Raw genomic sequence first — 12,271 nt, 5'->3', positions numbered from 1 at the left:
TGCTGATTACTAGTTCCGGCGCTAGTTACTGCTCCAGTTTTGCACCCGGCACAAACTCAGGCGGCACCGGGGCTCGACCAGTGAAGGTCGGACCGAGCCGACTGCCTGGGGCGCGGTTAGATCGGAGGCCCTGCTGGGGAAGGGGACGGGAATGAAGGGGAGGGCAGGAGGTGGTCACGTGGTCCGTCCAAGCTCGCACACGACCTGTCCCGCGCCCAGCCATGTTCCGTGATCCAAAATGGCACTCGAGAGCTGTGGAGTTCGTGGAGGCGACGCTTTGAAAGTGAACTTCAGCAGCACTATTTTAACATATTCTGTGGAGATGAATGAATATTGTCTTGTTGCAGAAAAAATTGTATGCCTAAGCAGTAGGCTGTATAAGCTGTATCTTTTTAAAAGCTGTAGGTAAATAGGATTATTTTTGGTTTCGCATACACAGTGAAGTGTTACATTAAGCCGCTTCACTCTTATGGTTAGAACTGAAGCGTTATGCTTTTTCTCACAGGGAATGACAATACAATAACAATACGAATAAAAGCAGACGTTTCGCACAACAAAGTGCCTTCGTCAGTGGCAAGAAATTAGTCACTACATAGGTAGTATAATAGGTATAGTAGGTATAGGTGTTATCTCTCGATAAAATCGATGAAGTAGTTATCTTTATTTTTTTCAGATATGTTTTCAGCAGTTTTTTAAGCACATCATGGAAACATATAAACATTTGTATATTTTATCGGCAACCCGGCTGGCCATACCGAGACGGTGCCGCATATATTAATAATCGATGTTAAACCTACACTTATTTTTCTCCACTGACGAAGGCACGTTGTTGTCCGAAACGTCTGATTTATTCGCATTGTTATTGTATTGTCATTGTCCGTGAGAAAAACATACTCAAGTGGACTGGTCTCAGTTCATGTAGAAATTGCCGCTCATTCATCAACACAGATAAAATGAATATTAACCCTCACCACACATACCTACAAATAGAGTTAAGTAGACCCCGCCCTCTGTTTTTCACCAATACCTAAATCGCGTAAAAGCTAAGGATTGCGACGATTCTTTGGTGCCCTGGAGATAATCAATTTTACAGCTTCCCGGAAAAGTAAATAGCCCTTATTATTTTTGCACCTTCCCCGAGAATTTGAAATCCCTGAACCAAATTACCTTTGACCTGTGACTGATCATAATGTTAGCCAGATGAGCGATTGAAAGTCAGTCAGCGCACATCTTCTGAGTGTTTCCATAGTCGTTATGTGATAAGGGACGTGACAACATGTGAAATATAATATTTAATGTTTCTCATTGATTGTTGTGGGTGCCAAGGTCACGTGAAACTCAGATTAAGGTCGTTTACTTGAAATGATGTCGGTTAGCCTCTTTAAATTTACACCTTTTTACTGTGGTTTTTAGGTAATGTTGCTTTGAAATTTAGCACCCATTTTAGCTTTGAAAACTAGGCATAGTTTGGTATCAGTTATAGTGCCTATCCAACATGTTGCAAGGTTGTCAGTGCTGGTTAACATTCTATGGATAGCCGGCGGAACGCCTAATGGATGATCTGGCGTGACCCGTCCTACCCGAAATGCTTTGATTATTTGAACAAAACAAGTGCAAATTCGAAGTCAGGAGGAAGCCAAGTCCCCGGCAAACTTCACTTGGATAAATTCTAGCAGGATCCAATTTTTCGTGCTTTTGGGTTATTAACATGATCTGGGAGGTCGACCAATGACCTAGGATCTCAACATTGACCAGGACATAAAGATAATTGGCTTTCCCTCGTCACCGATGACCAGGACCCTAAAATCATCGGATTTCTCTCGTCACGAGGAGCGCGCTCTTTTTTTCTTTTTCAGCGAAGCTCTGGCTCTATATTATAAAGGGCCGAACGACTGAGGGCTACGCCCTACCGCTACATGTAAGACGCTTAAAAATGCTTAAGCGGGTGCGGTTTAAATATCGATTGGTTTTTAAGTGCCGAAATACTTTAATTTATTTCGATCGCAGTTTAATGACCGCTCGAATACACAATAACTTCATGAACAATATAAGCATCACATAAAATGAATCGTGAGAGAAGCGGCTCAAGATTGAGGAGCTATGAGACACTTAATGAAAATCGGCATAGATTAGAAACTACACTTAACTTGCACTGCCGTTTTAAAACCTTTTCGTTGCAGACTGATAGATGTTTTAGGATTAATTTCATCTGACGCTCAAATGATGCAGAGCTATTCATTCGTTCATTCATGCGACCATCCATTCATAAAAGAACTATCCAGTGATAAAAATGTTCATTTTAGAGAAGTGTGAAATACAAACTCAATAGTAGTTTAATGATACGGCAAATTTGACAGATTTTTATAATGAATAGACCAATAATTTTAACAAATCAAAGTTGAGAGCCCCAAATGCTCTCCCGAGGGCATTTTAGGCCATCACAGTGTTTGTCAACAATTGTTGTTGTTGGGGGGGACTGGGGAGGGTGGTTGCGGGCTCATAAACTGTCAAAAAAAAAAAACGAACCGATCATCCGCAAAAGAACTATTGAGCTCGAACCGAGCTGACGAATCGATTTAAAGGTATGGAACATGACTAACGATGCCATTTTTTTTTACTTCTTGTGTTCCATCCAGATTCCATCATCGTCCAGATTCCATTATCTGGATAGCACGTCAACATTCTATGGGACATTTTGCAACAAACGTATACTATTTGGCGCGATTAGCCTCAGAAATGTTCTGAAACTAAAACCGTTTCTTCGCAATTAACTTTGCCCACGTGATCCCAGCTTATGCACGACAAAAATAAAATACTGCTTCAGGATCACTGGCCTGAATTCCAATGCTTAAGGTTTACTTAAAACTGGTGTGGCTGAGGCACTATTCGCTACATCTCGTGACGCCCGTGACGGCCACCATTGTGTTGTATCTTTTTGGTAAGCTATAACTTATTAACGCAAGGATTGGTGAGTGGGTTGAAAACAGCCCTCCCCCTTTTCTTCTTCTGGAAACATAAGTAGGTAATCGAAAGATCAGGCGATGGTTCTCCACCTCGTCTGCCGCAGCGCTGCGAGGCCTCGATTCGTTCGGTATGTGGCTTCCTGAGCGGTCCTCCCCGGAGGCAAGGTGAAAGGTCATGGCCTGTATCAGAAATTTATACGTTCCTGAATATGTTTCACAGTTCTTCCAAGACCTTGGACACCGTTTTATAATATCGAAAAAGCGTTGCACTTTCTTGTTAATCAATACATTTAAAGAAAACTTTATCACAATCTCATACTGCGGCAATTGTAGTTCTGCTTACGGTTGCCTCTTTATGATACGGGCCACCACCACCTCCACTGCGCTGGAGCTCTGGCGTTCTACCCCTCCCCGCTACGGACCGGCCCTCGGGCTAGGTGTGTTAGTACTGAGCGCAAACGTGTAGTAGTCACGTGACTTTCATTCACGTAGCGGGAGCGGGAGCTAGTGGCGATACCAAGGACGGGCTCTGGGGAGGCAACCGGCACAGAAAAATAGCACGATTGTAGTTTTGGAAGAATATCTGTTGCGGTAAGAGGAATTGTGCAAAACATTCATCCTGGAAGCAAACATGTGTTATTCCTCCATACTTTGCGCTACATTTCTTTTCTCCAATGGCCAGCACTTAGCAAATAATAACGCAATTCTAAATTGGTAATATATGTGTACAGTAGCAACTGCGGGTCCCTGTACACAATCCGCACATGGCGTATTACCTGCGCTGCGTGGGTTGGGAACTCGCTTTCTGCGAGTACAAATATCCGCTGGTAGGGTGTCCAAATCAGCTGGAGGGTAAAGTACCCTCCAGTGGCGGCGTTCAAGGAGGAAAACGCCGCCAACCCGCCGGGAATCGAACCCGATATCTTTGATATTGCAAACCGATGCGCTACCAACTGCGCCACAGGCGACCTGATGCAAGGCGACTGAAATGTCGGTGATATCAGATTGAAATGAAGAACTGACGGCGGACTCGAAAGTAAAAAGGCTTATCTTAGACAATTGACATGAATCCGCCTATAGTGTTTTAAATAGTAAGGAATAGTTTGGACAAATATTTCATTTGCATCGGGAAAGATTTATTTATCCAGGCTTATTTTTACCAATAAAATGTGCTAAGAACGGTCTGCAAACTTCACCACAATGCGCCAGATTCGCGGACTGCAGAATATTCTGCTGAGCGTTCCAGCGAAATATTCTGCCGGCCAAGACGTGACGTCATCCAAACAATGATTCAAATGTCCCAAGCCCGTTAAGTACCCTCCTAACTCACAGAACGCAGCCCCACAGCTGTTACAGTTACGATTACAATTGCCTTGCACATCTCTACCCCTGCACAAGGCCTGCACAAGCACGCAGCCGAGCCAAAAAGCGACTATTGTGGCGCGTCACATTTCAACACTCGTTTGAGCGTCGAAGTCAAAAGTAAAAAAAAAAAGTTTCAAAACCAATGCCGTGCATCAGTGGGATATCTATTGGTATATCATAGGAACCTAGGTATAGCAGCCGACAAAGCCAGCTTCAGGAAACACTTACCACCAACTTGTCACACAAGAGAAGGCGCCCACACAACTGTTGAATTGTTTTCAGTGTGGTTATAGGACTTGGCAGCCATGACACATGCGTGATCAAGGCAACCTGCGTATAGCATGTCACCTACCTTGGCGCAGCGAGTTACACGATGCAAAACCTGCGTGATGCGCTTACTCCGTGGGCGCGAGTAACGCCTGCGGCCACAACCCGCTGCGGACGAGTGATTGACCCCGCCAGAGGAGGTTTCATGTATCCGCGCATGACGGGTTGCTGTTTTACCCGAGTATAGCGGGCGTTGACACCCGTGAAGCGGGTGAAAGCTACGATGATAACGGGATGCTCTGCGAAACGCGGGAAGCTAAACGGGTAGTCAGCCTACCCGGCAGCAAAAACTCGCGCAGAGCGGGTATTTTCTTCAAAATACCCGCGATACTCGGGCCAACTCGCAATCCGCGGGTTGAATTGTTTTCAGTGCACGGTTTTCACTTTCTGCTACATGGGCGTGCGACACATGTTTTATGGCTTATTTTTCACGCCGAATCCGATGGTAATGGTTATATGTGACCCCAAGTCACTGTGCTGGTGATAAGTGTGCATTGAAAGCATAAAAAATCGTTTATACTATACATAACTAAACGAGGGCTAAGAAAAAAGGTCAATTTTTCAACTTTTTATTTTTGACATAAAAATGCACTTTTCTAGACGAGCTTTGTCCCAGGAATCTAGTGGTGCCATTTGTTTTCACATGCGATGTTCAAAAGTGCCTCTAATTCACGAAAATGCTTATGACGTCACCATGCCCTATGCATGTTGGAGCTATTTTTTACACTTTGGGGGTCAAAAATCAAGATAGAAAGTTGAAATTTGGGGCATCTAATGTTCTAATAGAGCTCTACAACATATATTCCGGTTTTTTGGAAATTCCCAAACTTTTGGATTTTATCAGCTGTTTTCCAAAAAATATAGTTTTTTGAATTTTTAGGGGTGAAAAACGCATTTTATGCAAAATCCGAGATAGCCATTTTAAAGAACTCGTTGAGTTGCGTCTTTTGATGTCCTTAATTTGCAATTTGCTTCAAACCCTGATTTTTGGCGATTTTTTAAACATTTACCACTTTTTGACTAAAAACGCCATGTAGTTACATCACTAAAATCGATATATCTAAAAAAAAATTGGAAATTTTTTCTTAAAAATTGCACAGGAGACGTCAAATTGATGGGGGAGAAGGTATGCCAAGTTTCAAGTAGATAGCAAAAGTGGTTCATGAGTTATTCAAGAAAAACGGAGGGGGGGGTCGGATCCGACCCCCCCCCCCCCCCCCCCCAGGCGGTCGCGGGTTAAACAGCTTTTCTGGGAAGACTCCAAGTCCTAGCTGTCAAATCTATTTTGAAGGCATGCAATGGTACACTGCATGCAGAGCACAATTATTGATTTACTTCCTTTTCCGCTATAGCGGAAACACTGTTCACACTAAAGTGTAAACTTGGTCTCAGTCTGGGCTCAGACTGCAGCTAAAAGTTCCCCAGTTCCAATCCGATCCACGTGGTCCGATCCTTGTGCGTCATCCCTGTGGTATCCCCACCCGGCGCCGTCCCCCGTCCCTCACTGTCTGGCGCCTGCCCTGCCTGGAGTATCCCCTACCTCGGTTCTATCCGGTGTATCCCCTCCCTAGTATCCCCCCTCAGTTCTATCCGGTGTATCCCCTCCCTAGCATCCCCCCTCAGTTCTGTCCGGTGTATCCCCTTCCTCAGTTCTTTCTGGTGTACTCCTCCCTCACTGCCCTGCCCTGCCCGGCGTATTCCGGCACATCCCCTCCCTCACTGCCCTGTCCTGCCCGGCGTATTCCGGTGTATCCCCTCCCTCACTGTCCGCCCTGCCCGTCGCCGACCACCTCCCTGAGCACCTGCATCACCTCCCGAGAGAAGCGCTCGGCGTGCTGCGGCCCGGCGCGGCCGTTCACAAAATTCAGGTCGTAGCAGAGCCGGCCGGCCACCGTCTGGAAGCAGTGGCTGCCGAACGCGCTGGTGGTGGCGTGGTCGCGGTACGTGCGGTGCAGCTCGGCGGCACGCACGTGTACCGTGCGCGGAAACACCGTGTCCAGCGAGCCGATGTTGTTGATGCCGTACAGGATTTTGCTGCGCGGCGGTACGGGCGCGGTCGGCGGCGGCGGCGGCTTCTCGGGAGGGCTGAGGCCGCGGTAGAACGGCTCGATGGTTTTCAGCAGCAGACGGCTGTCGAGGTGGTCGTTCAGTTGGTCGCGCACCTGAGCAGCCAGCTGCCAGAAGTGGTCGCCGTCCGTGCGAGACACACGCACAGAGTCGAACAGGAGGCCGGCACCGGCCATGGGCACACCACGCGCCTCCGGCAGGTAGCGGCGCATGTTGACCATCCAAAGAGTGGGCAGTGAGACGGGCGGCGACACGGCGCCGGCCGGCGCGCCGGGGGCCGCCAGCAGGCGCGCCGCCGCCAGACTGACGGCCGCCGACACGGCCGCGTTCATCGTCACCCCGTGCTGGCGGCACAGGGCGCGCAGACGCTCCGACTCGGGCTGCGACATCACCTGCGGCAGCATCTGGTTCCAGTAGCTCTCCAGCGGCCGGTCCGGGTCCAGCGGTGCCACGAACCGATCGAGGAACGGGTGCTGATCGCGGCCGTACCAGACCCTCATTGTGCGCAGCGCGGCGCGCGCCAGCGCCAGGCTCAGCGGCGGCCGCGGCTGCTTCTTGACGAGCTCCTCCACCGGAGCGGGCAGCGGGGCCGTCTGAGAGACGTCCGGCTGGCCGCCGGCCGCCAGCCGGTCCAGGTTCTCCAGGAAGCGGCCCAGCAGCAGGCCGTTGCTGGAGCCGTCCGTGATGCTATGGCAGATGCAGAAGTAGAGCACGGCCCGGTGCGGCGCCGCTGTCGGCGCGGCCGCCAGGCCGGCCGGCTCGTGCAGCAGCGCCGCCTTCCAGAGCGGCTCGGCGGCCGGGTCGATGTGCACGTGCCGCAGCTGGCGGTGGTGTTCGGCCAGCCAGTGACGGGCCGGGGGAAGTACCGCCAGCGGCACGTCCGGGCACGGCCCGGCCACCAGGTGCTCGGCGCCGTCCACCCGCTCCACGCGCGCGCGCAGCAGCGGGTACTGCCTGAGAAAGGGGACACCCGAGGAGACATCAGAGGGGCCAACTGTGGCTGTGACACTCGTACTTGCACGGTCCTTCTCCACACCGACCACGTTTCCATGGGTATCACATCCGGATCAGCAAATTTAAATCGTATTATATTTCTCGAACTCTTCGCTACAGGGTAGAATTCAAAGTGGATTAGGCTTATATAATCAGTTAATCCCTTATTTTGATTTTCATATAGTGTCCAACTTTACCGGATTAGCTAATCCATTTTCACTGATCCGGATCAGTGATGCCCATGGAAACGTGGTCACTCTCTTTGTGATAATCCATCACATTCACACCCCGAGTCAGCACCGGCCGTTAGCTAAACTGTCATTAGACGTTCAATTTAGCATTTCGTTTGAACACTTTTTATCGGACGAGAATGATAGGTTAGATTGAAAACATTGCTAAGTCTCATCTCGCTGATAGAAGAGCTGTCGACACAAGCAATTACGTAGTCTGAAGTGAACACCGGCACTTTGAAAGCTTCAAAGGCATGAGCCGTGAGCGGATATATGGTGCAAATGTAACCGCATCCTATCCGGCTGCTCATCAAACGCATATTCACGACGGTTACCTTGGCCCTTGCACACATTTAGTCACATTTGGTGCGATCTCGTCAATGATTCTTAGAAGTTTTTGGCTTTGGTTGCAGTTAGTTGCTTAGCAGTGCTTATCAGCTTATGTGTCTAACTTATCCCAGTAAACATGCCGACGTCGGCAAACATCGGGGTGACGTCGGCATCTCGGCATCGGCATGCCGACGTCGGCCCGACGTCGGTCCGACCTCGACACGACGTCGGCTGGATGTCGGGTACGCCCGCATGTACCGACGTCCAGCCGAGGTCCAGCCGACGTCGGACCGAGATCAATTGCTGAGGTCCAGCCGACGTCGGGCCGACATCGGGGCGACGTCGGACCGACATCGGCCACTGTTTTGACCGTTCAAATAATATAAAATGCATGTTTCATAAAGAGCTTCTGTATTCAAAATATCCTCAGGAAACTCGAATCATCCTCCACGCCGCAACCCCCTGATCCGGACTGGACGGGAAACTTTATCCCATTTGGGATTGCCCGTAAGCCGAGCTCGCCCGCAGCCGGGTGCGGTGAGTGCTTGGGGGCTGCTCGGCCTATCCTTTGGTCAGGCTCAGCCCCGGCAACTCACCAGGGCCGGGCCCAGTTCATATAGAAAGGCCAGTCGGCAAGTGTCACTTTGCGGTACATACAACCATAACACGTCGGACGTCGGTACATGCGGGCGTACCCGACGTCCAGCCGATGTCGGGCCGAGGTTGAATCGACTTTGGGCCGACGTCGGGCCGAGCCTCGGGCCAACGTCGGGCCGACGTCGGCATGTTTACTGGGATCAAATCATCAACAATTTTTTTCGATTTTAATTCTGAAATAAATTCCTGCTTCGAAGATGCTTGCTGTTAAAGACATTTGGTTGGATTTGTTCAAGGAAGCAAGTTATTTGCAAGATAAACGTTGGTGAAAACGGCTAATGAATAGCTCATATTAGACTACCCAACCTTTACGTTAGGAGAATTGCTTCATATGAGACCTCTTCCAAGCTCCATACGTCAGGAGAATTACACCAGGAAAACTCTTCCTGCCTTCCATAAGTCAGGGAAATTCACAGGGACTCAAACGAGGCTAGAAACGAGCAAGCACTGTGCGTGCAGTGCGCACTGCGCATGCGATGTCCGAATTTCATGCTGAAAACGGAAGCGGAAACGAAAGCTGACAGAAGCTAAGAAGGCCGTCGGGAAACCACGGCAGAGAGTGGGTCGTTGAAACCTGACGTGCAGAGTTCCCGTCAACCGAGTGGTTATCATTTATTTATTTGCTGATTTAGCTTTAAATACGATACGCAGTACGCAGCTTGTGTCGGAACGGCCACAGCCGTCGGCACAAACTGAAGGACATCAGCCGATCACAAATGGATAAAGTATCGAAAATCGAAGCACGGCGTTTCGAAGACGTTTCCTTATTTATCATCTCAAGACCTTCCCGCTCACCGCACCGTCCCTTCTGCCCCCCCCCCCCCCCCACTGCAGCCCGCGTCTCCCTCCCTGTGACATCAGTCAGTGGTAGGAGTATACGCACCTCTGCAGGGCGGCCAGCGCACTGCGCACATGCTCCGGCTCCAGACGCCGCTGCGAGTCTATGACCAGCGAGTAGACCAGCAGACCGGTGCCCTGCTGCCGGAGGAACAGCCGGTTCCAGCCCGACTCCTGGAGGCCCATCCGGCGCAGACGGCGGCCTTCCACCAGCGCCAGGATCCCCACCTGCAGAGCCATGGTGTTCGCTAGTGCACTGCCTGGAGGTCAGAGATTTGAGGTCAAAGGTCAGGGGACATAGAGCGAGGTCAGAGGTGAGAGAGGCTAGAACAGATCACAGGTATGAGAGCTGAGGAAGTGTTCACTGCAGAGTTTAGGCCAGATATAGGTCAGGGTCACACACAGGGGCGGCGGATTCGGGGGGGGGGGGCAGGGGGGGCAGCTGCCCCCCTGGCAAACTCGTGGGGGGCAAAAGTATCTTTTTGCCCCCCATAATTTGTGACAAAGCTTAGACAAGAAATGAAGAAACCATATACCTGATTATTCTGTTCGATCATCTGAAGATGTGACCTTACCAGATGCCCATATACTTTATCATACGTTGTCTTTCTTAAATGGCAAGCGTTCACGTTCAATTGAAGTTTTCCTCCCTTCAACCTAGTTTTGGAGGCATAATAAGCGTCAACGTGACGCAGCGGCAACCCAGGCCTTCAGTGACCGCTTACAGGGGCGACGGATGCGGGGTGGCTGAGGAGGCATCGTTCCCTAAAAATCTTTTGGAGGAGGGACAAACGTATATTCTTGCCCCTCCACAATTTGGGCCCTAAACATGAGGAAAATTTCCATAACCTGATATTGCAGCTATGCGCTCCTACAGTTGGTCCAACGGTGCCTTTTGAATATGTGTATATGTATGCTAACCATTTCCGCTTTATATCATTTTTTTTATCTTTTCAGATTCGATTTATAGATGTGTGCAAGAGACGCAACTCATACCTTCAGTGGTCGTTTGCTTCTAGTTATTTTGTACCTACATAAATGCGGAATCGCAAGCGAGCGGAGACTGAAGGGCTAGCCATTCGCTTGCGGGTAGTTAGGACTGATGAACGCTCATAATAAGCCACTCCCCTGATTTTTTTCGAGCGCAACAGTTTCCAGCGCATAAAATGGTAAACGCCGAGGTCGTACACATTGACGGCATTGACCAATGACCGGTATGGTATGACACCCAAAGGCCAGTCATCAGAGATCTGCTTTGGGCATTCGGAGGCTTGTGTGGGGCCAGTGTAAAAACTGGATGTTTACAGTTCAGTATCCGCTTTATTTCAGTTTTCACCATTAAAAAAGTAAAAATTAATGTTGGAAACTTTTGAGGGTTAGGGCACGATCATTAGTGGGCCCCCCTCTGTCTAAATGCTGACTATAGAATAAAGAGCATCAAGCACTTTACACGAAAGCAAAATCTGAGGCATTTTGAAAAAATGAATATGCCCCGGAGCGTCCGATAACTACCACCTTCCAGTGGGTCAAGCCAACGGGGCCCAAGTCTATAATGGCACTTATCGATAGCACTAACCTTGTCTCACTTTTTGTTGAAGTCTGTTCCGAATGGTTTCGGCCAGAGACTGGCTGCACTGAGGTCGTTTGGTATGTGCAACTGTAATTAAAGCCACCTGAGGCACCCTGACACCAGGCTGCAGCTGGGTTGGAAAGTCTTTGCAGATATCACTGGCCGCTGATTCTCGAGTGCCTGAACCGGTAGATGTCGTGGCAAAATTTGGTGTGATAATTTGGACTAGATATGTCAATCGGATACCGACTTTTTGGTATACCGATACCAAACCGATACCAACTTGGTATTTGGTATTTCAATCCTAATGTGTTTGGTATTTTGTTGGTATCATTAACCCCCACTAATGTATAAAAGGCTAAGAAATCGGTAAAAAGTTGGTATTTACCTCATGTTCCCAAGTTGGTTTGGTTTCGGTATTTCTCCACGGTTTCGGTTGGTATTTGGTTTGGTATCGGTATTCAGATTTTCCGTAACTGACATCACTAATTTGGACCTTACCGCAGTCAGCGCAACCTAAAGCCCTAATAAAGAAACGCCCTACCCAGAGCTTCTGGATTCTCGTTCCAGTCCACCGTTCCTTCACCCCAGCCCACCGCCGCGCTCCCTCACCTCAGCCCTCCGTTCCCAGCTTGACGAGCGTTTGGGCCTTATTAAGCCTTGCTGTAGGCTAACTGTATAAACCCATCGAGACAGCCCGTCTCGGTGAGCTTTGTTGGCGAACTACTGCCTTGGGGAGGGTTTCTGACGGATCGCTGTCCCAATAGGTTTAGATGCGACCGACTGTCTCTGAATGTTTGAGCGGTCTCCTCCCGCTGTGAGCTAGTTTCATGGTTGATATCTGTCTCAGAAATACTTTTAAAGGAAGGTTAAACAGAAATCGAACGTAAAATGAACAGAGGAAATGGTAACGAGTTACCTCATTGAAGAAT

The 12,271-nt window shown here is 49.2% G+C and overlaps 1 protein-coding gene across 1 annotated transcript in view; it reads right to left on the bottom strand.

Moving 5' to 3' along the window:
• Positions 1 to 5,897: 5,897 nt before the first annotated feature.
• The window catches only part of LOC122391758, a 58,074-nt gene continuing 51,700 nt past the window's right edge, over positions 5,898 to 12,271 (bottom strand). Inside the window, exons 2-3 of the mRNA XM_043385985.1 lie at positions 9,816 to 10,029; positions 5,898 to 7,676 (exon numbers count right to left, since the gene is read on the bottom strand). Of these exons, the coding sequence (XP_043241920.1) occupies positions 6,416 to 7,676; positions 9,816 to 10,009 (1,455 nt within the window). The 5' untranslated portion in view covers positions 10,010 to 10,029 and the 3' untranslated portion in view covers positions 5,898 to 6,415. The remainder of the gene's footprint in view (positions 7,677 to 9,815; positions 10,030 to 12,271) is intronic.

Source organism: Amphibalanus amphitrite, unplaced genomic scaffold, assembly GCF_019059575.1.
Source record: "Amphibalanus amphitrite isolate SeventyFive unplaced genomic scaffold, NRLGWU_Aamphi_draft 000453F_arrow, whole genome shotgun sequence".
Classification (NCBI taxonomy): Eukaryota; Metazoa; Arthropoda; class Thecostraca; order Balanomorpha; family Balanidae; genus Amphibalanus; species Amphibalanus amphitrite.
The sequence above is the reverse complement of the archived record's forward strand: the minus strand, read 5'-3'. Positions and strand labels throughout refer to the sequence as shown.